General features: G+C 38.1%; 2 protein-coding genes, 1 long non-coding RNA gene and 1 pseudogene across 3 annotated transcripts; 2 read left to right on the plus strand and 2 right to left on the minus strand.

Annotated features, from left to right (window-relative positions):
• Positions 1-5,953: 5,953 nt before the first annotated feature.
• LOC148905905 (uncharacterized) lies at positions 5,954-9,451 on the minus strand (annotated as a pseudogene).
• A 3,522-nt stretch (positions 9,452-12,973) lies between these two features.
• LOC148905906 (uncharacterized) lies at positions 12,974-14,383 on the plus strand. The gene is made up of 3 exons (XM_089039223.1): positions 12,974-13,214; positions 13,467-13,658; positions 13,754-14,383. Exons 1-3 carry the CDS (start codon positions 12,974-12,976, stop codon positions 13,879-13,881), a joined length of 561 nt encoding a protein of 186 aa, XP_088895349.1. The 3' UTR covers positions 13,882-14,383.
• Positions 13,711-15,449, minus strand: LOC148905907 (uncharacterized). The gene is made up of 3 exons (XM_089039222.1): positions 15,066-15,449; positions 14,698-14,947; positions 13,711-14,314 (listed from the first exon to the last, which is right to left on the minus strand). Exons 1-3 carry the CDS (start codon positions 15,329-15,331, stop codon positions 14,249-14,251), a joined length of 582 nt encoding a protein of 193 aa, XP_088895348.1. The 5' UTR covers positions 15,332-15,449; the 3' UTR covers positions 13,711-14,248.
• An 8,533-nt stretch (positions 15,450-23,982) lies between these two features.
• Positions 23,983-24,963, plus strand: LOC148905908 (uncharacterized). The gene is made up of 3 exons (XR_016121523.1): positions 23,983-24,086; positions 24,405-24,485; positions 24,826-24,963. It is a non-coding gene; the product is annotated as an uncharacterized LOC148905908 (long non-coding RNA).
• Positions 24,964-26,920: the final 1,957 nt, after the last annotated feature.

A 26,920-nucleotide genomic window follows, 5' to 3' on the forward strand; every position in this document is an offset into this window, starting at 1 on the left:
ATATCCGCATTTTGTACAATAGGTGTGTAACCACATAAAGACAAAATTGAGTTTGTTTGGTGCTCATTCTTGAAAAAACGATACTCTTAAATGTGGTGATTTGAAGAAAGGATACCCTTAAATATGTTCAAGGATACCCTTTAATATGGTCATTTGAAAAAAGGACACCTGTAGCGAAAAATGTAATTTGTGCCAAGCGAGGCACGAGATTTGCACAAATGGTTATTTTGCGGGCACGGGAGCTTGTTAGCTCGTGCGTAGTTAGCGTCGGGTCCCTTGTGGGTAGGATTAGTATAAGAAGTGTCTAGAATGTGTGAGAGTTCATCTACGGTCAGCCTCGCCGGTTTCTATCGCCTTAGTTTCGACTTATGCTTATATTAGCTTGCATGTGACATTTATTCGTACAGTTTGCCTTAAAACCCCAAAGGTTGCATCTTAGCATGGTTGGGGGTACACGTTCCCCTTTTTTCCACACTGTGGTTTTGGGGTATTTCGTGACCGGCTTTGATGCTTAGGTTTATTTTCTATACTATTAATTGTAATTATTTCTGCTTTTACCTTTAGTGCATTGTGGACTTGATTAATACATTCATACTTATTGTGCGGTTGTAATTTACCTTGCCACGATTATAGTGCGTAGAGGGCCCGGATATGCACAATTTGTTTAGTTTACACATTGTATACTGGTCTTATTGCAATAAAACTCTACCGGCGTGGGCCCAGCTGACCTACCTGCCCATGTATAACAAAAGTGTGTGTGTTGTATTTCTAGCGTAGTGGATTCAAAATAACCACTTGTCATTCCCTAGAGTATCCCTTTTTTGTTTAACGACCGTGCTCGAAAGCACCCTAAAAAATTGATATCTCATTGAAGTCATGACATAGTATTAGTGTGGTATACTTCCAGTCCAGGTGTATGATATAACATGGTATTACTGTTGTATATTTTTAGTCCAGGTGTATAATATGACATAGTATTAGTGTGGTATACTTGCAGTCCAGGTGTATAATATGACATGGTATTAGTATGTTATACTTGCAGTCCAGGTGTTTCATAATACATGGTATTAGTGTGGTATACTTGTAGTCCAGGTGTATAATATGACATCGTATTAGTGTGTTATACGTGCAGCCCAGGTGTATGATATCACATGGTATTAGTGTGGTATACTTGTAGTCCAGCTGTATAATATGACATGGTATTAGTGTGGTATACTTGCAGTCCAGGTGTATAATATAACACGGTATTAGTGTGGTATACTTGCAATCCAGGTTTAGAATATCACATGGTATTAGTGTGGTACACTTGCACTCCGGGTGTATAATAATACATGGTATTAGTGTGGTATACTTGTAGTCCAGATGTATAATATGACTTGTTATTAGAGAGGTACACGTGCAGTCCAGGTGTATTATATGACATGGTATTAGTGTGGTATACTTGTAGTCCAGGTGTATCATATGACATGGTATTAGTGTGGTATACTTGCAGTCCAGGTGAATAATATTACAAGGTATTAGTGTGGTATACTTGCAGTCCAGGTGTATGATATGACATGGTATTAGGGTGGTATACTTGTAGTCCAGGTGTATAATGTCACATCGTATTAGTGAAGTATACTTGTAATCCTGGTGTATAATATGACATAGTATTAGTGTGGTATACTTGTAGTCCAGTTGTATAATATGACACGGTATTAGTGTGGTATACTTGTAGTCCAGGTGTATAATATGACATGAGTATTAGTGTGGTATACTTCCAGTCCAGGTGTAAGATATAACATGGTATTGCAGTCCAGGTGTATGATAGAACATGGTATTACTGTGGTATACTTGTAGTCCAGGTGTATAATATTACAAAGCATTAGTGTGGTATACTTGTAGTCCAGGTGTATAATATGACATGGTGTTAGTGTGATATACTTGTAGTCCAGGTGTATAATATGACACGGTATTAATGTGGCATACTTGTAATCCATGTGTACAATATGACATGGTATTATTGTGGTATACTTGCAGTCCAGGCGTATGATAACACATGGTATTAGTGTGGTATACTTGCAGCCCAGGTGTATGATATGACTTGGTATTAGTGTGGTATACTTGTAGTCCAGGTGTATAATATGATATGGTATTAAGGTGGTATACTCAGTGCAGGTGCATAATGTGACATGGTATTAGTGCGGTGTACTTGTAGTCCAGTTGTTTAATATGACATGGTATTAGTGTGGTATACTTGTAATCCAGGCGTATGATATCACATGTTATTAGTGTGGCATACTTGTAGTCCAGGTGCATAATATGAATTGGTATTAGTGTGGTATACGTGCAGCCCAGGTGTATAATATGACATGGTATTAGTGTGGTATACTTGTAGTCCAGGTGTATAATATGACATGGTATTAGTGCGGTATAATTGCAGTCCAGGTGTATAATATGACATGGTATTAGTGTGGCATACTTGTAGTCCAGCTGTACAATATGAGATGGTATTAGTGTGGTATACTTGCACTCCAGGTGTATGATAATACATGGTATTATTGTGATATACTTGTAGTCCAGGTGTATAATATGACATGGTGTTAGTGTGGCATACTTGTAGTCCAGGTGTATAATATGACATGGTATTAGTGTGGTATACTTGCACTCCTGGTGTATGATATGACATGGCATTAGTGTGGTGTACTTGTAGTCCAGGTGTATAATACGACTTCGTATTAGTGTGGTATACTTGCAGTCCAGGTGTATGATAATACATGGTATTAGTGTGCTATTCTTGTAGTCCAGGTGTATGATATGACATGGTATTAGGGTGGTATACTTGTAGTCCAGGTGTATAATGTCACATCGTATTAGTGAAGTATACTTGTAATCCAGGTGTACAATAAGACATGGTATTATTGTGGTATACTTGCAGTCCAGGTGTATGATATGACATGTTATTAGAATGGTAACTTGTAGTCCAGGTGTATGATATCACATGGTATTAGTGTGGTATACTTGCAGTCCAGGTGTTTGATATGACATGGTATTAGTGCGGTATACTTGTAGTCCAGGTGTATGATATGACATGGTATTAGTGTGGTATACTTGCAGTCCAGGTGTATGATATGACATGGTATTATTGTGATATACTTGTAGTCCAGGTGTATAATATGACACGGTATTAGTGTGGTATACTTGCAGTCCAGGTGTATAATAAGACATGGTATTATTGTGGTATACTTGAAGTCCAGGTGTATGATATGACATGTTATTAGAATGGTAACTTGTAGTCCAGGTGTATGATATGACATGTTATTATTGTGGTATACTTGCAGTCCAGGTGTATGATATGACATGTTATTAGTGCGGTATACTTGTAGTCCAGGTGTATAATATGACATGGTATTAGTGTGGCATATTTGTAGTCCAGGTGTATAATATGACATGGTATTAGTGTGGTATACTTGCACTCCAGGTGTATGATAATACATGGTATTAGTGTGATATTCTTGTAGTGCAGGTGTATAATATGACTTGATATTAGTGTGGTATACGTGCAGTCCAGGTGTATGATATGACATGGTATTAGAATGGTAACTTGTAGTCAAGGTGTATAATAAGACATGGTATTATTTGGTATACTTGCAGCCCAGGTGTATGATATGACATGGTATTATTGTGATATACTTGTAGTCCAGGTGTATGATATGACATGGTATTAGTGCGGTATAATTGCAGTCCAGGTGTATGATATGACATGGTATTATTGTGGTATACTTGTAGTCCAGGTTTATAATATGATACGGTATTAGTGTGGTATACTTGTAGTCCAGGTGTATGATATGACATAGTATTAGTGTAGTATACTTGAAGTCCAGGTGTATGATATGACATGTTATTAGTGTGGTATACTAGTAGGCCACGTGTATAATATGACATGGTATTAGTGTGGTATACTTGTAGTCCAGGTGTTTCATAATACATGGTATTAGTGTGGTATACTTGCACTCCAGGTGTATGATATGACATGGTATTAGTGTGCTATTCTTGTAGTGCGGGTGTATAATATGACTTGGTATTAGTGTGGTATACTTGCAGTCCAGGTGTATGATGTGACATGGTATTAGTGTGGTATACTTGTAGTCCAGGTGTATAATAAGACATGATATTATTGTGGTATACTTGCAGTCCAGGTGCATGATATGACATGGTATTAGTGTGGTATACTTGCAGTCCAGGTGTATGATATGACATGGTATTAGTGTGATATACTTGTAGTCCAGGTGTATAATATGACACGGTATTAGTGTTGTATACTTGCAGTCCAGGTGTATCATATGACATGGTATTAGTGTGGTATACTTGTAGTCCAGGTGTATAATATGACATGGTATTAATGTGGTATACTTGTAGTCCAGGTGTATAACATGACATGGTATTAGTGTGGTATACTTGCAGTCCAGGTGTATGATATGACATGGTATTAGTGTGGTATGCTTGCAGTCCAGGTGTATGAATTGATATGGTATTAATGTGGTATACTTGTAGTACAGGTGTATAATATGACATAGTATTAGTGTAGTTAACTTGCAGTCCAGGTGTATGATAGGACATGGTATTAGTGTGGTATACTTGTAGTCCAGGTGTATAATATGACATAGTATGACGTAGCTGACCCACCTGCCCAGGTATAACAAAAGTGTGTGTGTTGTATTTCTAGCGTAGTGGAGTAAAAATTGTCCTTTTTATACTGGATGTGAACAGTCGTAAAAGTAGTTTATGATATACCAAACCTACTTAACACTTAAGAGTGGCTGTCCGTAACGGTCGAGAATGGCGAGACAGCGAAGGAATTTTCAAAGTTCTCATATTTTGTCAGAAGATACCCTTTGGTAAGCTCTTTCAAAAAATCTAGTTTAAAATTTCGAGCGCTTTTTTATTTTGGCAAATTTTACGAAAATGTAAAAATCGACTTCCGGTCCGCTCTGGACCGGGGTGAACAGCCCAAAATATTATCCAAATTTAAGAAGGCCTCACTCGTTCAAAAATACTCGTATCGATCTGATACTTTTTTAACAATTTAACTAACTATCAGACTCCAAAAGCGATAAAAAATATGTTTGGAAAAATGATTTTTTTCTCGCTTTTTTGGCAATGTTTTTGATGGCATTTCAGGGAGCTACAACGCGAAACAAATTTTAGCCTTAGTTGAATGCCCTAAATCATCACCTGGTATATATTTTATTTTCACTAATACTATTTGATCTGAAAGCTTGTTTATTGAACTTCTTTTCCTGAAAGTATCAGCCTTGGAACGCAAATACTTCCCCGCAGTCAATCGACTCTTCTATGTAGCATACGGCGGTCTAATTTCGGCTTCAGAATCAAAGAGCCTGCTTCGTGAATGCTCAAAAACTTTCTTGGATCACCCAGAATGAGCATTTAGATTGTAAACAACATTAGTTTGATGTCTGTAAACTATTATCCAGCTATATATTATTGATTTATTTTTCGTACTGGAATTTTTTAGACCGTAAGGACTTAAGCGTACGAAATCTTTAAGTTAGAAAAAAACCTAGGTATCCCATCAAAGACAAGTTTTTTTTCTTATTCTTATTTCTTTATTTTTGTTGAATATACTTGCTCCAAATGCTCTCCAATTTCAATCAGTTCCACGTTATTTGTAGAAAAAACAAACCCCTTTCTGTATATTCTCAAAATTAATGGACCTAGTTACAGGACATTGTGATTGAATAAACAAACTGAATTTGAGAAGCGTTGCACGTGAACGTCGATCACTTGTACATTTCTTGAATTATATAAACTAATCTACGGACCATTAGATATTTGAGGGGGGGGGGGGGGGGGGGGAGTGCAGGAATTTTTTCTGCCACTTTTCTTATGCACATTTTTTTCAATCTTTAAAGCTGTGCTCTAATTTTTTTTTTTTTTTTGGTTTTTGCCCAACCCCCACCCCTTTCAAAAGTCTAATGGTCCGTCCCTAAACGAACAATTTTTATACGTTTCTGTACTTTTGTCAAAATTAATAATAACTAGTGGCTAAAGTGCTTGGCAGTTACTTTCCTACTACCCCATAGAATTATTTAATTAAAAACCCTTTTCAAAACATCACATATTTGATTCGCGTGAACACTTTTGTTTTTTGTTTGATTTTGTTTGTTTTTATATGGGGTTTCAGAACTGATTGGTTTAACTAAATTCTTAAATGAAAAAATCGAGAATCGTCCTTATTGTTTTAAGAGAAGCCAATGGCTAACAAACCGGTTTCCTTCCTATTCATTCGTCTAGAATAAACTGTTTGACAGGAACAATTGTATGGCTTCTATCAATTACAGCCGCAATCGTAAACGACATTCTTAATTAAATCAAGGTATGGTGCTTTGCGCCTTTTAGGAGGAACGGGAACATTTAACTCTAGAGCCTCGCAGATAATCTGCAGCATTGGTACCTTGAGAGTTCTTAGTCTGTTATTTTTGACCATGGAACATATATCGTATTGGTCGTAAGTGATAGGGTGCTGTAATTGGAGAGTCGACATAACTGTTTCTCTTGCACTGGAAAAATTCTTCTCTTCCTCTATTGCGTTTGGGTCGATAGCAAGGTCATCTGGGACGGTCTGGCGTACTTTGGCAGCAAGACGAGAAAAATAGGACAAAATTTGTTGTGGCTTTAGGAATTCTGAGACATTGAAAGACGCAAGCCGTCGGGACCTCGAGCACGTCTCATGTCCTTTGCTACAAATTCTGGGTTCAACTTTCTTCCTGAGGTTTGCCCAATGTTGAACTTGTTGACCAAGTAGGTTCTCTGTTTTTCGCTAAAGTGGTCAGACTTTTTATTTTCTTTGAGAGCCCAGCCTTCTTCAGCAGGTAAATCCGAGGTCCTCATGTTACTAGACGAGAATTTTAAGGACGGTAGAACCCCAACCCCCTCTTCCAAGTGGGCTTTGTATTTGACCTTAGCAAGATCAAATAGCGATTGTTTCTCAAGAGATTTCGAGCATCTCTCAAGAGACAAATGCTTTTCAAGGGCAGAGAATCTTTGAAAAACTCGCACGCAGCCGTCTTTTGGGCAGGAATATACATCAGACTGGGTGTGGTATCCGCGGGCTGCTCGGAGACATTCATCTGCGGCTCTTTTGTTGTACGTGTCGTCACAGAAGCTTTAGACTTGTCGTCTTTAAATGGTTTAAAGTCACCCGATGAAAAACTACACTGCAGCCAAGAGTGACAATTCTCTGCAAAGAAATGAATCAATACGTAAAATGAAAGTGAAGCAATGAGTGTGTAGTTCGATTTCCTGTACTAATCTGAATGGGGCGCCCTTTGATTTCATCCGGTAGAGGTATATCAGTTTCATGTTCAAAGTCGACTAGAATATTATCTAATTCACTTTACGGCGAGATTACCTGTAGATTGCTCTTCCAGTTGAATATCTTTTCCTTTCCCGATGTCGTAGGCGCGCCACGTTGTGATGGAGTTGGAGCTGAACTCGAAATTATTGAGCTTGCTTATGCCTGGAATCTTTTGGGCGTACTCAATTTTCGTAGGAGAGATGGTTTCAATAGCAACAGCTCGAACATCTTGTATTCCTCCGTTGGAGAGCAGTGCATCCTTTAGCTGTGTGGCTGTAGTAACGTCATTCCCTTCGTTGATGTGAATCCTAACATGTGACTTGCAGGTTGCTGCCAGCCTGTCTGCAGCACCCTTCCCACCTTGAGGGTCACTGAAATCTACCCTTACGATCTTGATACCAGTGGAAGCTGTGATTTCTGGACATGATAGGAGATTGTATGCCGCATGGTAGCAACCTGCATTATCCTGGCGAAGAAAAGCTTTCTTGATCTCGTTGTGCTCTTGCTTGACAGTTTTCAACACGTGCTGCACTATAGACACGACTGCAAGGCTATCCTGACTACAAGACTGGACCACGTGAATAAACCCTTGCCATTGGAGCACTCCTTCAACACGACGATATACCACAGATATATGCCACGATATACCTCTTTTGCCGAACCAGTTGGTCTGGGACTCGCGGTACTTTTGCGGCAAAAACTTCATTGCCCAGTCATTGACAACCAAAATAGACTCATGATCAAGTGCTTCTATGATGTTTACCCGGGCCTGATCTTGATGAGATGACCGAAGCAAATGACGTTTCCAAGACTGTATTGCCAGTTTTGATGAATTTAGAAGGAAGATGGTCTCATCTTTATCTTCCTCGCTAGCAAACGTGGCTTCCTCGACCCTACTTGTAATATCTAATAAGATGGACTTAAGCCCTTCGCATTGGCTGCACAACTCATCGTGTTGGTGGTATTTGCATTTTTGCTGGAAATCCTTGTCTGTGGGATCGCTGAGAGAGCGTATGATGCAGTGGTCAGCAACGGTTGATGTCTCACTGAGATGAGTCTGTTGAAACACAACCATAAATAGAAAAGACAATATAGTTAGAAAAGATTACAATAGAGGCTTAGAAAAGGCGTTTCTGTGTGTGCACAGTTAACTCGTGAAAGAAGATTAAAGCTGCATTTTGATGACGCAAAATCCTTTGTTTTCCGGGCTCTGCAATTAAATTAGTTAGCTATTTTTCAGGGCTTTATTGGCTGCCTTCATTACTTGATCATTGAGAGTATCCATCCAAATTTTATACTTAGAATATAATACCTTTCGTCCTGTTTGTGTGTGTCTTCAAACTCGGTCTATGTTACATACCTTGAAGTCGCCTTTCAGATAAATCTTGGATGCCTTGAGAGATTCTACCACCCGACTTTCCCATTCCTTCCCGGGACCAAGTTCGCAGATATGGTGAACTAGTGTGACTAGGTCATCGAAGGCTTGAGCACCTTCCGCGGCAAAGTAGTTTAACCCTTGAAGCGATGCTCGAACACTTGCACTGCATTCAGACAAAACTCTTAGCATCGTACGCTCACTGAAAGCTTTGAATCCAGTCTCCTGGCAATACTGTAAGTACTGACGTACTATTCTCTGGGGTATAAGGGTGCGAATCACGTTAGGTACTTCAACAACTTGTCCTGAAGATAACTTTAATCGCCTTTGGCCAAATGGGAGGTCCTGGATAATATGAGGACTGGTGATAAAACAAAGAAAATGATCAAGCTGTTTCAGGTCTATCCGTATTCTTGTTGTTGTTGTCTGATGTGGCACAGGTGCACCAACCCCGTACTGCTTTCCGTGTAGGTTGGCCAGAGTATAGCGGTACTTGGTGATCCCTGGCAAATACCTTGAAATGGTCTGAAAGTCAGCTACACCTGAAAATATCGAAAGTATCTGCCTACGAGTGTCCCATCTCTCAGCGTTATTATAAGCTTCCGCCAAGGCTTCTAAGTAGTTCTTGGTTGAATGGGGCACATCATCAATTGCCAGCGCCTTGTTCATGTCAGGAGAAGCGACTAATGCTAACCAGAGAGACGATGTATCATTCGGATAAAGAGTCTTCAACACCGAGGACACAACTTCGGTAGCCTTTTTGGTATATCGCTTTTTCGTTTTCTCGCTAACTTCGTTCCATTCACTCCACGCTTTCTCAACAGGCAAAATATTGCAAGAACAAAGAAATTCATTCAGTTTATCACGTGGGTCTTCCACCTTCAAGGCTTGGTCTGCATCACTTGACGAGGCCATACTACTTGATTCTGGAGAGAGAAATGTTTCGTCATGTTCCGCTCTCACTACAAGTTTCGAAAACTGTTCGGTCAAACCCTCTGAGACATCGCTATCTGTTGAGTCCTTGACCTAAAACAAATTAGATTCCTTGTTTTATCATCTTGAGCAGGACAAAAAATTCATTTCGTTAGGACTCCTTTCATTTCCTACCTGAGAGGGGAGGGGATGGGACGGTGGTATTTGCCTAGTACTGAACCCACAAGAACTGATCTGACCCCTTCAACAATGATGGTTATGAAAATGGTCCCTCCATTTATTTTCATTCTGCCATTCTGCCAAAGTACTGTGCGAATAGAATTCTTATTTTTTCAATGATCCCCCTCCCCCCCCCAAAAACCTTGTCCCCTCTCGATGGTAAAAACAAGCGGTCCCAAAAGTAGGTCTATTATTTTTCCCTGGTAAGGTAATTGGCAATCAAAAGGGAAGCAATTCTATGCTTTTATATATGACTTATTTATTTGAATGATAAATAAATAATTTCTTACTTCGGAAAGCGTTTCTGGTGGCTTAACAGTAACTGTTGGACATACTCCTTGCGGCGCATCCTCTACGAGACTTGTAATGTACTGATTACAGCGGCGACACATTGCTTATCACAAGGAAAATAAAATATGAATAAGCTATCAATTCTTATTGGAACATTATCAGCATAAATTTAAAGATTCATAGACGCTAATCAATTAATAACTTACGAGATCCCACAGCAATTAACTTCTTCGTTTTTCTCAAGATAAATGCAGAATGCCTGCTGTTGACTCTATCACTTCCCTTTGCTTTACCAAATTTGTGCAAAGCCAATTCTTCTTCAGGGACAGTGCAATTGATCTTGCAGCTTCTCCACCGAATACCATACTCGGCTCGATGCTTTGGGCAGATTGTCATATGCATGTGAGCCTCTTCCACTGAAAAAATGCCTTGGGCATGATAACATAGAGTTTATAAGTCGTAATTTGTTCGTCTTCCTTCGATCGAATATAATAAAGTGAAATTTACTGCTCTAGCCAGAAGTAATTTAATTTCGCAATCAATCTGATCCTCTGATCGTAACTTTAACCAACCCAAGTGACCAGACACATCTTCTGTGCATTCCTTCAGCGCTATACATTCTAAGTAACCAGGATTACAACGTAGAGCCATTGAAAGCAAGGTTTTGAAACTTCGTAAAAATCGCAATCATACACATGGAAGTGAAATGTACAAGTGATCGACGTTCACGTGCCACGCTTCTCAAATTCAATTTGTTTATTCAATCATAATGTCCTGTAATATAGGTCCATTAATTTTGAGAAAGTACAGAAAGGGGTTTGTTTTTTCTACAAATAACGTGGAACTGATTGAAATTGGAGAGCATTTGGAGCAAGTATATTCAACAAAAATAAAGAAATAAGAATAAGAAAAAAAACTTGTCTTTGATGGGATACCTAGGTTTTTTTCTAACTTAAAGATTTCGTACGCTTAAGTCCTTACGGTCTAAAAAATTCCGGTACGAAAATTAAATCAGTAATATATAGCTGGATAATAGCTTACAGACATCAAACTAATGTTGTTTACAATCTAAATGCTCATTCTGGGTGATCCAAGAAAGTTTTTGAGCATTCACGAAGCAGGCTCTTTGATTCTGAAGCCGAAATTAGACCGCCGTATGCTACATAGAAGAGTCGATTGACTGCGGGGAAGTATTTGCGTTCCAAGGCTGATACTTTCAGGAAAAGAAGTTCAATAAACAAGCTTTCAAATCAAATAGTTTTAGTGAAAATAAAAGATATACCAGGTGATGATTTAGGGCATTCAACTAAGGCTAAAATTTGTTTCGCGTTGTAGCTCCCTGAAATGCCATCAAAAACATTGCCAAAAAAGCGAGAAAAAAATCATTTTTCCAAACATATTTTTTATCGCTTTTGGAGTCTGATAGTTAGTTAAAATTTTAAAAAAGTATCAGATCGATACGAGTATTTTTGAACGAGTGAGGCCTTCTTAAATTTGGATAATATTTTGGGCTGTTCACCCCGGTCCAGAGCGGACCGGAAGTCGATTTTTACATTTTCGTAAAATTTGCCAAAATAAAAAAGCGCTCGAAGTTTTAAACTAGATTTTTTGAAAGAGCTTACCAAAGGGTATCTTCTGACAAAATATGAGAACTTTGAAAATTCCTTCGCTGTCCCGCCATTCTCGACCGTTACGGACAGCCACTCTTAAAGTCCCTATGACGCTTATTTTTTGTCATTTTTTTAACAGTTGTATTAAAAGTAGAAGGTCTTGGGAGACTATTCGTTTATAAAATTCTCGAGTATGAATTGTAAAAGTATCTTTTTAAGAGCTTTAAAAGTGGCAAAAAATTAAATTTTGGGCTTCCTGTGTTAAATTGACCGAGCAAAAGGAAGCCTATGGGAGCCTGTGCTGTGACGTCACCGGAGTAAGACACCGGAGTGAATCCAGAAAGTTGCCATTTAATTGCTCGTAGTTGAGTGAGTTCTGTTTTATTCTCTTGTTATAAATATGCCGTATCGGTGTGTAGTGGGAGGATGTTCGAACACTCCTGATCCAGAGAGGCAGATTTCACTGCATAAAATCCCCTTCGAGGGCAATGAAGCTCCTGAAGCAAGGAAAAGACGGCGACAGTGGCTTCGGTTTGTCAGGACCAAACGTGCGAAGTGGAGTCCGACCACGAATTCTCGTGTATGTTCCGAGCATTTTCGTCGTGGTACACGAATACTGACAGTAAATGCATTATAAATGTGATTGTACCATATAATTTAAGCGAAATATACGTACTTGCACATGTTCGCTGTAGTATTTTTTTCCATCTAACATATGAATTTATACTGATCTGTTAATGTGTTCATAATAACGACGTGGATGGAGCATTGCGTGACCTTTTATTGAGGTGTTATTTACATTTTCGTGAAGCGTGTTTTTAACTAACAGACACAAAGATTTACCTATCCCATTATTCAACAAGTGTGCTCATGATGACAACATTCAAGATAGAAAATGGCTTGAAGAAGGTTTGTTAACATTATCCAGAAAATCAAAACAAAATATCATACACTAAAAATTTACCACCATTTTTCATAGATACTGTGGCGTTCGAAAAACTAAAAGCAGGGCTAACAAAGAAATCTCTTGTAAATGGCATCAAGAAGATATCACCTTTAGAACAAACTAGTTCCTTGGAAGGTTTTCATTCTGTGCTCAACCACTACGCTCCCAAAATGATTGCCTACTCTTATTCAGGAAAGTTTTGTAGGCCTCTTTAATCTTTTTTTATTTACTTACTATTGGAGATGGTACATGTCCCCAATAAAAGATATTTTTTCTTTGAAATAATATTTTATACAGAAATTCACATTTTGCATTTGTATCTTTACCCTTCAAGACATATTATAGCTACCACACACTTCAACTACAATCTTCACCGAGAAACATTAAAAAGAGAAGATGGCACCGACCAGGTCAAGATAGTCTATCCAAAATTTAAGAATGGTGAGGCAACTGTCCAAAATGTTAGAGTCCAGCCAAACTATGGTATGTGCGTGAATGTTTTTGTTGTTGTTGTTTTTTTTAAAGTCAAAGAATAATTAATCATAACAAATCACCAAAACCAAACAAATAAATTTAAAATCAAAATTTTGAAATTGATATTGTTTCTTTTTCCAATCAAAGTCATGAAAGTCATGAATTAAGTATATTGTATACCTTTATTGCCAAAACTTGAAATTATTATGGATATTTGTTAATCTGATATTTTTTGATTAATCTATTCATTAAAAAAAAAAGATTATGTTGAAGAGATCTACAACACATTTCTTGTGGAACAACAAAACAGAACACTGGCAGTTGAAGAATTGGTGACCATGGCACCACAACCAATGAATACGATGCTGGAGAAACAGCCAAAAAATGAAGCCATAATGAAGAGAATTCAAAGAAAGTCTATGGTTGCCCAGGATGTTCCCCCAACAGCTGCAGGTATTTTATTTTTTATCAAAAAAAATGTAAAAAAAAGAAAAACTTATATGTGTTTATGTATTTATGTGTATTTATATGATTTTATTTTTTCATAGTACCTCAATTACAAGTTGCTGCAGCTGCACAACAAAGAATAGAACGGCAACAACCACACTGCCGGCTTTGCAACAAGCCAATGAAAGGACATAAAAATGTCGTAGAGTGTCCAAAAAATCAGAAGTGAAAAAAATGATGTAGTTATTATTATTTACTGTTGTGTATTGCCATTTCTGGTTGATTTCAATAATGAAATATTCCTTGTACTATTTTTGAGGTATATCTTGGCACCACAAGATATCCTTACATGTTTCAAATTGACAGATAGAGTGGTTTTTCCCCCCTACCCAAATCCAGGCAGAGTATCCCCCTGGGGGGGGGGGGGGGGATTAGGGCCTACTAATTAAATATGTATGACGTTAGTAACTGTTTCATGGGTGTATGAAAACCATTCTCTAATTTATTCATTATCATCTTCTTGAAATCCTATAAAGTCATCTTCACTTTTGAAGGTACTTCTGATTCTGTGGTAAGCACATGCAGGTAATGGCAACCTAGTTTTGCCAATTCGCCCATGGACAAGAAAGATATATTCCCTGTAGGCCACACTCCTTAAGAAGCTATAAAGAAAATCAGGAATTTTAAAAGTACAAATTAGAAAGAATTAAATATTGGACAGATGCATCATATTTCGACTCAGGCTATTAATAGTGTTAGCTGTATAAAGGAGAAAATGTAAATTTTGGCTGGCTGAACATGGGGAGGGTCATATATAGACAACAGTGTTTTTTTGTGCTGAAGGCAGGATGGGGGAGGATTTATTGTTGTTGTTTATGAGACTGGGAAGGTCTATTTTTTATAGAGTGTTAAGCAGTTGGTAAGTTCTGAATACAGCATATCAGCTGCATGCTGCCACCATGTGATAGGACCAAGTTAGCGAATTGGGCGGTATAAATATTTGCCAAACTCATTTAGAATTTCGTAACTTGAAACGCTCACTTACGAATTCTCCCGTTTGCTCATATGTCTTCTTATCAATGGTCCGATATTTTGCGGCAGCCATTCTCAATGACCATTTGTCTAGGCACACGGTTGTGAAACCTGGATGTAGAGTGATACATGGCGGCGGCTCTCGAACTTCATTCAGAACCCACAACGAGCTAAGAGCTTCGCTAGTCTTGTCCAAATCCATGCAGCAATAACATTCGTTTGGATTTTGTGAAAGGTCAGTGCAGCAATGACCACAAGAACACCTATGAAGACATGAAAGCTTATATTAGGAGTAAAACTCACGTGGATCGTGGATAAAATACGACACATTACGGACATAAACAAAGTACTGTGCGACCAGTTATAACTTTGTTAACCTACCAGTTAGCTTCAACTCCTGAAAACCGTCTTTCTAGGGATTTTGGCCTTTCTTCTTTTTCTTTTTGGCGCTTATTGCATTCAAGAAGCCAGTCTTGTTCTGCTAGAGGCTCGTCTGCATATGGGCCACTAAATTCTTCTTCATCAAAGCAAATGTCCGCAGCCGCCGTCTGATTTTCCGATTCTATGTTATAAACTCCTGGGATATAATTCCACTCCGAGTCGTCTGAATATTCGCTTGAGTCTGAAGAGTGGCTTTCGGAGGACATTTTACAGAAAACAAGGCAAAACTTTCACTTATAACCTGGAACACGCTTCAGGATACTGTAGTTATGGTGAAAAGACGCAAACAACTTACTCCTGTGACGTCACTAGGTACCAGGTTCCCAATAGCTCGTCCAAACTTTTATGGAGTCAAAATAAAAGCGCTCAAAATCAAAAAATTATATCGTTGAGAGTAAAAAAATTAAACGAATAGTCTCCCAAGACCTTCTACTTTTAATACAACTGTTAAAAAAATGACAAAAAATAAGCGTCATAGGGACTTTAAGCTCTGGAACTCACAGCGTGTTCGAGGTAGGAAGTTCATGTGTGATTAAATTACCGTACGAATAGCTCAGTAGTGACTTATTCGTACAAAAGTGCTGTTTTTCACTTAGGCATCAAGGAATGCCGTGACTCTTGAAGTTTGGAGACATTTTATACTATACAGTGTCAATATAACACAATCGTTTAGCATTTCTTAATTGTGATAGCATTGTTTGGTTCATGGTAATGCAGAACATATCAGTCCTTTCAATGGATGTGATAGGTCTCAACCTCGTAGTCTCACGCTTAGTTCACATCCAGCAAAAGGGCCTGTGAACCAACTTACCATCTGTTAAACCATATTCTTCCATTAGTTTTCTCGTGAACTATTTTATTTTACAGCATTTTGGTCTGCGTTTAATGTTAATTAAATATTTCCTTTTGTTCTCTATGTAGTTGGTATAGTAAAATATAACGCACACTCTAAATATATGTTTTTGAACAAACATAAAAATCACTACTCACGTTTTTCTGTTTTTACTTGAATAGCATTGATGTGCGGATACTGTACAGAATATACGTTTCTTTGGCTAAAAGACCGGCTTTCTTTTTGCCGTTTCCGGTATCCATAGTAATTGTAGGCCGCTATTTTTTCTGTTTTAGCTTGTTATAGTGGCAAGAACACAAGCGAGGAGTTCTCCAACGTCTTTTTCGATTCCTTGTTTGATAGAAAAGAGAAGAAAAAGGGATGATAAGTGAAATAAATTCACAGATTCTCACAGAGAACCTCTTAAAGTATCAATCTTATAAAAGCCATAATTTTTCAATAATCTTTCGAAATAATTGCGTCAAAGTACTTTTTCTAGTAATGTTAGACTTTTCGCTGTGGTTTTAATTCAAAATACTAAAGTAAAATGTTTCCTTGTTCCGACACTCCACCTAGAAAAAGTCCGATCCAAAGTGTGAATCCAGATTGGGATTTTCCACAATTTTAGATTTTGAGGCAAAAAGTAACAAATTCTAAAAGAGCAAGAGAAATGGAGATCAATGGTGTAATTTGTTTTGTTTTGGTCGTGAAGGTAATAGATTTACGAGCATCTAAAGTTTGGACCCGCAAGCCACTTCTACGCCTATAATACAACACACCCACCTCCCCAAGGTACTAGGTACTACAATTGGCCTTTCTGGGACCAAAGTTTAGCGCTTACTAGCTTTACTATGCAGATTAAAAGGGAATCCTTTCTCCGCTAAATAAGACCAAACATACTAAAATCCAATGCGATGTTTGTTTTAGCCGCGCTTTACACTTTGATTCGCAAGAGTATCGATAAAACGCTAAGGGTAATCCAAACGCGGTTTCTATATATGGTATATAAATCATTGGTAACATTTTGTTACATGTTATTGGCGGCGCGCAATCGCAGAATCATTTGATATCCCGTTAAACCAGGCTATTCTAGCACCTTTAAGATAACTAAACAGCACGTCCGTATCTAGGGTAAAAACAAGACTTACATTCTATCCGTTCAGACAAGCTGAGAAGTGGAGCCCGGAAAAAAGAATTTGGCAGCCTGTTGTGTGGAATAAAAAGGATGTCCACTACTGGATCAGTCTGTACTATTACTATTTTAACATTCATACAGGATCTACTCTTTATGCTTTTTGTATTCTTTAGTGGTATGATGAATAGAAAACATGACTTCCAAATGGCTTTAATAGTAAAGTATTCAAGGAACGCGGGTAAAGACTACGGTATATCACGGGCTATGAGTGACCACATAAAATACAGTAAATGTATGTAATTTGGGCTGTGAGGGGCCTCTGAAATGCACTCTACGCCCGGGATGTAGTCTTTTTCTCAAAACACATCATTCATTCACAAGCTAATCCTAATATTCCTTATTCTTGCAGTTGGTTGTATCATGAAGAAATCGTAAACCAAACCGAGGCCCAAGAAATGATGCATTTCATTTAGTGTTTTCTATATAGGGATATCTAAACGAGCGCCAGCCGGCTTTGGTTTTTGGTTTTATCACGCCGCAATCGTACACTAAACCAAGATAAATGAGGATGGATTTCTAGCCCGCGCCAAACTCATCATAGACGAAGCGACGAGCATGCAACAAGTTTAAGACGTAGTTGGAAACATTTTATCTTGATCATAAACATTCAACTTTCCTTCGAAAATCATAAGTGTCCATTTGAGCATTCAGGTTGTTTTCGCAAGCTTAGCTATCTCGTACTCCTTCACACTCTTCGAGCTTCACTACAAAGATGCCCTCTCCTGTCAATGAAATCCTGTTGAAATATAATGTAATAAGGCAATTTCTAATAGGCTTACTTTGGTGTCCTTTTGAGTGTTGTGATCTTTGTAAAACTAGCTACTCCGCACTCCTTCACACGCTTCAGAGGTTCGCCTTGTGTTCATGTAATGTAATATTTGGAAGTGAATATGAGAGTTATAAGTTACAAGTTTTTAAGTACTACCATTAGAACTAGTTTAGACTATACCTTGAGTTTTTCAGTCACATAGAATGTACTCTTTATGATCTTTTCATATTCTTTGAGTTTTGGGAATTTGAAAAGTGCCTTTAAATAGTTTTTCAAAGTGAAAGATTCAGGATACGGATGAGGACTACATCACGGGCGGAGAGAGATAGAGATAAAATACAGTAAATGTATGTAAAATGGGCTGTGAGGGGGCTGTGAAATGCACTCTACGCCCGCGTTTTAGCTTTTTTTTCAAAACACGCCATTTAAACGCAAGCCAAGCTCTGCTATTCTTTATCCTTCCAGTTTGTTGTATCACAAAGCAATTGAGACTAAATCGAGGCTAATGAGGATGGATTTCTAACCACCAAACTCATCATTACGAAGCGACGAACAACAAGTTTAAGACAAAGTTGGCAGACATTTTCCCTCGATGATAGACACTCATGTCTAAAGTTAAATCGATGATAAAAGGTTAAAAGTATATCCACATTTTATAAAATAGGTTGTAACCACAGAAAGACTAAATTGAGTTTGTTTGGTGCTCATTTTTGATTGAACGCCATCTTCAAAGGACTAGTTCTACCCGTCCTTTTGAAGCGAGTGAACTAGTACTAACCGTCCTTTTGAGGCGTGTGAACTAGTTCTAACCGTCCTTTTGAAGCGTATGAACTAGTTCTAACAGTCTTTTTGAAGCGTGTGAACTAGTTCTAACCGTCCTTTTGAAGCGTGTGAACTAGTTCTAACCGTCCTTTTGAAGCGTGTGAACTAGTTCTAACCGTCCTTTTGACGCGTGTGAACTAGTTCTAACCGTCCTTTTGACGCGTGTGAAGTAGTGGTAACCGTCATTTTGAAGCGTGTGAACTAGTTTTAACTGTCCTTTTGAAGCGTGTGAACTGGTTCTAACCTTCCTTTTGAAGCGTGTGAACTAGTTCTAACCGTCCTTTGGACGCGTGTGAAGTAGTGCTAACCGTCATTTTGAAGCGTTTGAACTAGTTCTAACCGTCCTTTTGAAGCGTGTGAACTAGTTCTAACGGTCCTTTTGAAGCGTGTGAACTAGTTCTAACCGTACTTTTGAAGCGTGTGAACTGGTTCTAACCGTCCTTTTGAAGCGTGTGAACTAGTTCTAACCGTCCTTTTGAAGCGTGTGAACTAGTTCTAACCGCCCTTTTGAGGCGTGTGAACTAGTTCTAACCGTCCTTTTGAAGCGTGTGAACTAGTTCTAACCGTCCGTTTGTGGCGTGTGAACTAGTTCTAACGGTCCTTTTGAAGCATGTGAACTAGTTCTAACCGTTCTTTTGAAGCGTATAAACTAGTTCTAATCGTCCTTTTGAAGCGTATGAACTCGGGAGTCTCGTTTCAGCGAATATTTACCAACATTCTTCACTCCCGTACATGATAATTCGCGATTGTTATTCGTACGGGAGTCGCGGTTACGCGAATATTTACTCCTAAATCAGGTAAAGGGATACTCCTAAATCAGGTGAAGGGATACTCCTAAATCAGGTGAAGGGATACTCCTAAATCAGGTGAAGGGATACTCCTAAATCAGGTGAAGGGATACTCTTAAATCAGGTGAAGGGATACTCTTAAATCAGGTGAAGGGATACTCCTAAATCAGGTGAAGGGATACTCCTAAATCAGGTGAAGGGATACTCCTAAATCAGGTGAAGGGATACTCCTAAATCAGATGAATGGATACTCTTAAATCAGGTGAAGGGATACTCCTAAATCAGGTGAAGGGATACTCCTAAATCAGGTGAAGGGATACTCCTAAATCAGGTGAAGGGGTACACACCTAAATCAGGTGAAGGGATACTCCTAAATCAGGTGAACGGATACTCTTAAATCAGGCGAAGAGATACTCCTAAATCAGGTGAATGGATACTCCTAAATCAGGTTAAGTGATAGGTAGGAGATATTTTTTAGTTCGGGTTAAATAATACTCCTAGTGGAATATGTGGTATTGGTTTTGTATCATTATGTTAAGACTCAGATGATCCATCCAAAACGCGCCCAATATCTTTACTACCAATCATGTCTAAAGTCTGTGAAAGAGCCGCACACTCACAACTCACCGAGTTCTTAGAAGAAAACCAAATAATATCCCATCTTCAGAGTGGCAACAGAAAACACCATTCCACTGAAACTGCCCTCCTCTACTTTACAGATGAAATTTTAAAAAACATGGATGATAAAAAGGTGTCAATCATTGCACTACTAGACATGTCAAAAGCCTTTGATAGTATTCGACACGACATTCTCCTGTCAAAGCTTCAAAGTATGGGAACTTCTAACACTGCTATGGCATGGTTTGAGAGCTACTTGTCCCATCGGAAACAAGTGGTGAGGATAGACAATACTTTATCTGACGCTCGCTCTCTTATCTTTGGCGTACCTCAAGGGACAATTCTCTCACCAGTTCTGTTTACTCTATATGTCAATGAGCTTCTATCTATCCCAAAGCATTGTCAAGTAATGAGTTATGTCGACGATACGAAGCTTTTTCTTGCCTTACCCTCGAAAGAAATCGACAAAGCTATCCCTGCTCTAAATGAAGATCTGAAAGAAATTGCAAAGTGGTGCTGCATGAACTCGCTTCTCATCGACCCAGATAAGACAAAAATACTAACTATTGGTGTACCGCAGCTCACAAAAACTTTACCATCACTCAAAGCAACACTGTTAGGAAAAGAGATCGAAGTCGTTCCTGTCGCTAAAGACTTGGGAGTTATTATCGATAGTTGCCTAAGTTACAACGAACATACAACAAAAACTGTTTCAAACTGTTTTTTTAAACTAAATAGAATCAATAGAATTAAACACTTATTAGACAGAAAGACAATATTATTACTCATGAACTCATTTATATTTACTAAATTATTCTATTGCTCTACGATATGGAGCAATACCACTAGGGCAAATAAAGCCAAACTGCAACTGGTGCAAAATTACGCGGCAAGGATAGTCCTTGGCCTCAGGAAATATGATCACATATCCAAAGGGATTAAGTCTCTTAAGTGGCTTAATATAGAAGATAAGTTATTTTTCAATGATTGTGTAATGGTACATAAATGCCTTCACAATCAAACACCTAATTACCTCACTCAGAAGTTTATATATAGATCTCAAATCCACACTAGATCGACCAGATTCAATGGGGATCTGAATCTGCCCAAATGTAGACTAGCTACGGGCCAACGTTCTTTCGCGTTCCGCGGAGCTAAAATTTGGAACGGTCTCCAGAAAGACTTAAAATGTATAAATGACTCTAAAATTTTTAGAAAACGACTTTTTAATTATTTAGTTTCAATAAAGTAGTTTAATTTACATATTGATTATAATTGTATATACTTATATTTATATTCTTATATTTTATATTCTTATAATAGTATCATTTATATTAGTGTTATATTATATTTATCTATATTGTTGCTGAAAAGCCTTGTAAAAAGGAGCCTCAATAAATGTATGTATGTATGTATGTTCACCTCGCATTGAAGATAATTTTGAGAAAACAGTGTAATTAATTGCTTAATTACTGATGGGGGGCGGGGTGGGGGCGGAGGGTTTTGGGACGGAGGGGGGTTAATCGATCGATAATGGATTTATGAATTAACCAGATATAACTCAGTAGGTGCATCATACGTCAGGGTTGGAGGCCAAACCGAAAATCTTATCTTAAAAAGGACGACCTGAATGACGTATCTGAAATGAGAAAATATTACGCTCAAAGTAATAAGGCCAATTGCATTTTAAACGCGGCTATGAGCCTCAAACTGTGAATTGAAATAACTCGTTTTGTAGGTAAGCTTTTAAGTCTATTCATGTCCGGCCAGTTTAGGATTTCTTATGAACCAAACAGCAGGGATTTGATTATGGCTGTTTCTTTCCGTTCCAAATTAAGAACGATTTCCGTTATTTGATTTAATCCTAAATTTCACTGATTTTTTTAGTGTCGCTGTGATGATAAGTTAGAAAAACATTTGAATTTTCTTTCGTGATTAAAATTTACCAATGATTGTATATTTGGTCACTGGGATTGAATATTTAATATTGCGTGATATTGAAGTAGGATTTTCCTGTTTATTCTTATAATAATTGCTAAGTGAAAGCTTTCAATACCTGTAGCAAGCAAATCGGCCCACGCGAACATTTTACAGATTCGAAGCGGCCACTGAGAAAACTGGCAGCCATCATTTTAATAGACCGTGTGCTCGGCTGAAGACGTCTGATGGGACAACTGGAAGTGAGGGATCTGGAAAGATTCGTCATTAATTCTGAGAAATACTTTGAAATCTTTTATGGTAGTGATAAACGCAGGGAAAAAGGGGACAAAATGGGAGCAAAAACAACAGATTTAATTTCTAAACAATGTTTACATTGGAATAAAAAGATTTAAAAACATAAGAAAACAAAAAAAGCTTGAGTAGGTATAATGTTTAGGTCACCCATCCAGGTACTAACATGCTCGACCAGGCTTGACCCAATTTCTTTAAAGTCCAAGTTTTTTCCAGTGGGCCACGGTTGCATAAAATTAGCACAACAATAGCACTGGAAACAATGCACCGGATAGACTTGACTTTTTAATATTAGTTTTTCAACCGATTCCGTGCGTGGCAGAGATGCAAGGGATTAGCCGATATGGTCTGGGGGGCCGGCTGGTCTCTCCCCTGATGCTTCGGCTAGAACATTTTCTTGCGTAATTCGTACACCCAAGGGCAGAAGGATTTAATCGCCGTCAGGTCCGAAGTCCATACGACGCCTCAGCTCTGCGGATGTCTCGGGGGTATGGCAAAGTGGAGTCGATTTTTTGAATTTTGGTAAACTTAGGTTCGAACCCCACAGTATCCAGATAATCTTTTTTAGTATTTGTTTTATATCCAATTTTTTATCTTTCAAGTAACAAATCTACTTCAACCCGAAAATTATCGCGCTCGTTGTTTCTCAGTAATACCTCTCTATATTTCTCTATGTTTTCTTTTCATATGTTACTGGAGCTACTGACTGTCTTCCCAAAAGCATTGCCCAGTTCCCGTGGGCGGGCAAAAAATACTTGCTGAAAAAAAAGAAAAAAAGATAGTTTCTGCAGATACAATAGACCGTTTTCTCAAGGTTGCGTACGCATCCAACTTGACGGGCCACAAAACTGAAAAACGCAAATTCAGTGAAATTGAGAAGCCAGTTTTATATTTAAAGAGGAGAATAGTCAATTTTATGAATTCTTATCAAAAACAAATTCATAGCAATGCTCGTGTTCTGGTATCGTGGTCCGTCAAGTTCCTTAAATTTGGATGCGCACGTAACCTTGAGAAAACGGTCTATACGGTTACAATACTTGACCTACCATGATCCAGGTTAGAGAATTACCACTCCTACATAGGGGGAAAAAACAACATTTATTTAATTTTTATTTTCAAATTCAAGCTTTCAAAACCTATCATAATATTTTCTTTAATCTAAAAGAACATATTATTGAATGTAAACGGTACAATCTGATCAACACATCACTCCCTTGCGCAGAATCTTTTACAGCACTGAGTCGAGCGCCACTATGCGAGGGGTTCGTAATAATCCTCATTTCTCTGAATATAAACACCATTGTAGTATATCTCTTTATGTTTTTGTTCTTCGTGTCCGGAGTTAAGCTTCATCTGTTTTCTACAAGACGAGATTCTCCTTTCTTTCAATAGCCACTAGTTGGTGGTAGGTATATTTACGTACATGTACGTAATTAGCCTTTTTAAACACGAACAATTGCTATATTAAATGTTTTATTCTAACGATAGTGTTAGTGAATCCCTAGGAACATATCATTTCCGTTAAAGAAAGACGCACTACAATATTTAATATCTGATGAGAAAACTCATTGACAGAGTATAGACTTACGGGCGATGTGATATTAGCTCACCTGGCAGTTGAGTGAACTCTACGAGTTTAGCTCATTATTTTCAATTGCCCTTGAAACTGAAGAGAAGAGATTTATTTTCCACCAACTAAGGAAAAGTTAGTATAAAAGCTTTTCTAATTTCTGCAGCTAAAATTCACAAAAATTTCACGACTCTGGAATTAGAGCAGCTTTTGCGTAAAAAAAAGACAACACATTTTTCTTCACGGAACATTCTCAATCAATAGTTTCAATTCGCAAAACTCAAATACGTCTTTCATTTCTCTCTCACATAGAATATTTCTGTATACATAGTTTTTTATTCTTGCAATTGGCGGAGCAATCTTTTAAGTTCTATGTAAAAGTATTCGCTTGTCAGACTCAATGTTTCTGTAAATAAAATGAAACCATTTCACACTAAGTATTTCTTGTTTCAGATGCTTCTGCTAAACAGATACCAGGTGTTAATCTTGTTAATATCGTTGAACAGCCAATCTTTACCTATACATGCAACGAAGGTGGGTAAAAAAAGGGGAAAAATCACTTTTGTTTCTAGTGTTTGAGATTGATTCAATGTTGTTTGTAGTCGATGAAATCATCTCCGTATCGGAATGACTTATGGCGCCTTTCGCCTTTGGCGATGACAACTTTTTTTTGAAATAGGTGTATTCAGACCGGACCGCGAATGGAAGACACCAGTTTATTATATCAAAATATTCATATGAAAACCATTTTTGTATTGTATTGTTTTGAAGTCTAATATATTGTTCTTTTGGGAGTCTAGATGAAGAAGCACTCGTCCCTACAAAACCTTATTTATAAATTAGTTGTTTTTCAATTAGGTATTTCTTTTCCTAGCTCACGCTTCAATCCATCTTTGATCTGCCTACAAATAAAAATGGTCAAGCGTATGAAAGACGAACGGTGAAGATAGACTCTGCGAAGCATATCGAGTACTTCTTTGGGTCCCCTTACGCTAATGCCGCTGACTTCATATTCGACTTCAAAAAGGTTGGTAATACAATTCTAGTGATTTCATGAGTGGGATTCGCTGTAACTGTAACTACGCGTTGTGATTGGATGAATTACTGGAAGACAATGGGAAGCCATTTCAATGTTACGGCATGTTGTACGGTATAAGTGCTGTATGAGGGTAACGTAGAGTGTTTTCTTCGTTATAAGCTAAAAGAAAACCATTCTTATAGGAAAGCCATTTCAATGTTACGGCATGTTGTACGGTACAAGTGCAGTATGAGAGTAACGTAGTGTTTCTTCGTTATAAGCTAAAAGAAAACCATTCTTATAGGAAAGCCATTTCAATGTTACGGCATGTTGTACGGTACAAGTGCTGTATGAGGGTAACGTAGAGTGTTTCTTCGTTATAAGCTAAAAGAAAACCATTCTTATAGGAAAGCCATTTCAATGTTACGGCATGTTGTACGGTACAAGTGCAGTATGAGAGTAACGTATGTTTCTTAGTCGTTATAAGCTAAAAGAAAACCATTCTTATAGGAAAGCCATTTCAATGTTACGGCATGTCCTCGTACAATTTACGTACTGTAAGTCTGTATTGTATGCTTGCCACTCATAAGAAAACCATTCTTATGACATGGAAAGCCACTTCAATGTTCAATGTTTAATTTTCATATTACTATAGAATTTAACATTGATAAGAGTACCAACGCAAAAGGATTTGTTACGTATGGAGAGCTATTGATGAACTTCCTAACTCGAAAAATCTCAGAGGTAATTAGTTATCAGAGTTTATTGCATTATTGCAAGAAAAAATTACAGATTTTGTTTTTCATTTCCGCTCGTAACTCGTCTAAACTTATTGTATGCCCTCTTGTGGGCCACAACAACAACAACAACAACAACAACAACAGTTCATTTGTACCAGCTTTTAGAACTACGAAATTAATAATGGAATAATAAAGAAAGAAAAAAATCAAAACTATCAACTGTCCGAACGTATGGATATTTTGTGCTATGAAGAGCATTGCAGAATAATAGTCAACTAACATCATACCTTTTGATTTTCACCTGCTTCAGCCTTTTCAAACCAAACGAGGATGTCAAAACTAAAACTTTGGCATGGCGTGTGTCTGGTACCATCAGAAACAAACGTATCCTGATAGCAAGATGAAACAGATGTGTAAGGGCATGGCTGTTTTTCTCATTACCCCAGCAGATAACGAAAAACCAGCTGAAGGACAAAGCAAAGGTTTGTTTCCAATGTTTGATTCAAACTTTATCGATGCCCTGAACAGTCTCTGGGCTGATCAAAGTCGAAGAGAGGACGGTGGAGACTTTACAATGATAGAGTCCTTTTAACACCTTGGGCAATTGTTCACGTCTCTATCATTGCAAAGTCACCATCGTTCCCGCTTCAAGGCTCAGGCACGGTTACCTTTCAAGATGGCGCAGGGAACTGTGAAGGGGACTTTGAAGTGTATTAGGTCTTGTAGAGGAAGGGAAACCGAAGAACGCAAGGAAAGACTTAACAAACTCTGCCCACATCTGATACTGAGTCTAGCAATCTAACTGGAGCCCAGACCCCAGATTTGAAAGGGGGTGTGCACTTGATTCCCAATAAACAGAATTATAAGGCTGAGTTACGTCACCCATCCAGATACTACTTTGCTTACCGGGCTTGACTCGTAGGCTCCACAGTGGCTCTTGTTCCACCGAATCCATTGGAGTTGATTTGGCAGAAGCAAATTAAAAAGCATACAGAATTCCAGGAATTAATACACTAGAAACATTACCTTGTTTTTTTTTGTTCCTATGCTCGCGCAGAAACTTCTCATGTGATCATAAATCATATATATTTTTAATTATTTCAGGGAGCGCAAAGCGATCAGGCGTGGGTGGACGTCTTTGCTACCGGGTTCAGCAATGCCTACATACCCTGTTATAAAGTAAACAATTGTGTATACCCAGGCAAATTTTG

The sequence above is a fragment of the Actinia tenebrosa genome, unplaced genomic scaffold (assembly GCF_029948245.1).
Source record: "Actinia tenebrosa isolate PJP-AT-01 unplaced genomic scaffold, QUT_ActTen_1.0 PGA_scaffold6__47_contigs__length_16458017, whole genome shotgun sequence".
NCBI classification, from domain to species: domain Eukaryota; kingdom Metazoa; phylum Cnidaria; class Anthozoa; order Actiniaria; family Actiniidae; genus Actinia; species Actinia tenebrosa.

Coding starts and splice junctions, on each gene's coding strand:
- LOC148905906 (XM_089039223.1), top strand. CDS start 12,974: ATGGTACATGTCCCCAATAAAAGATATTTTTTCTTTGAAATAATATTT. Junction 13,215..13,466: donor TAGAGTCCAGCCAAACTATG/GTATGTGCGTGA, acceptor TAAAAAAAAAAG/ATTATGTTGAAGAGATCTAC. Junction 13,659..13,753: donor TGTTCCCCCAACAGCTGCAG/GTATTTTATTTT, acceptor ATTTTTTCATAG/TACCTCAATTACAAGTTGCT.
- LOC148905907 (XM_089039222.1), bottom strand. CDS start 15,331: ATGTCCTCCGAAAGCCACTCTTCAGACTCAAGCGAATATTCAGACGAC. Junction 14,948..15,065: donor TCAGGAGTTGAAGCTAACTG/GTAGGTTAACAA, acceptor ATGTCTTCATAG/GTGTTCTTGTGGTCATTGCT. Junction 14,315..14,697: donor ATGAGCAAACGGGAGAATTC/GTAAGTGAGCGT, acceptor TTTTCTTTATAG/CTTCTTAAGGAGTGTGGCCT.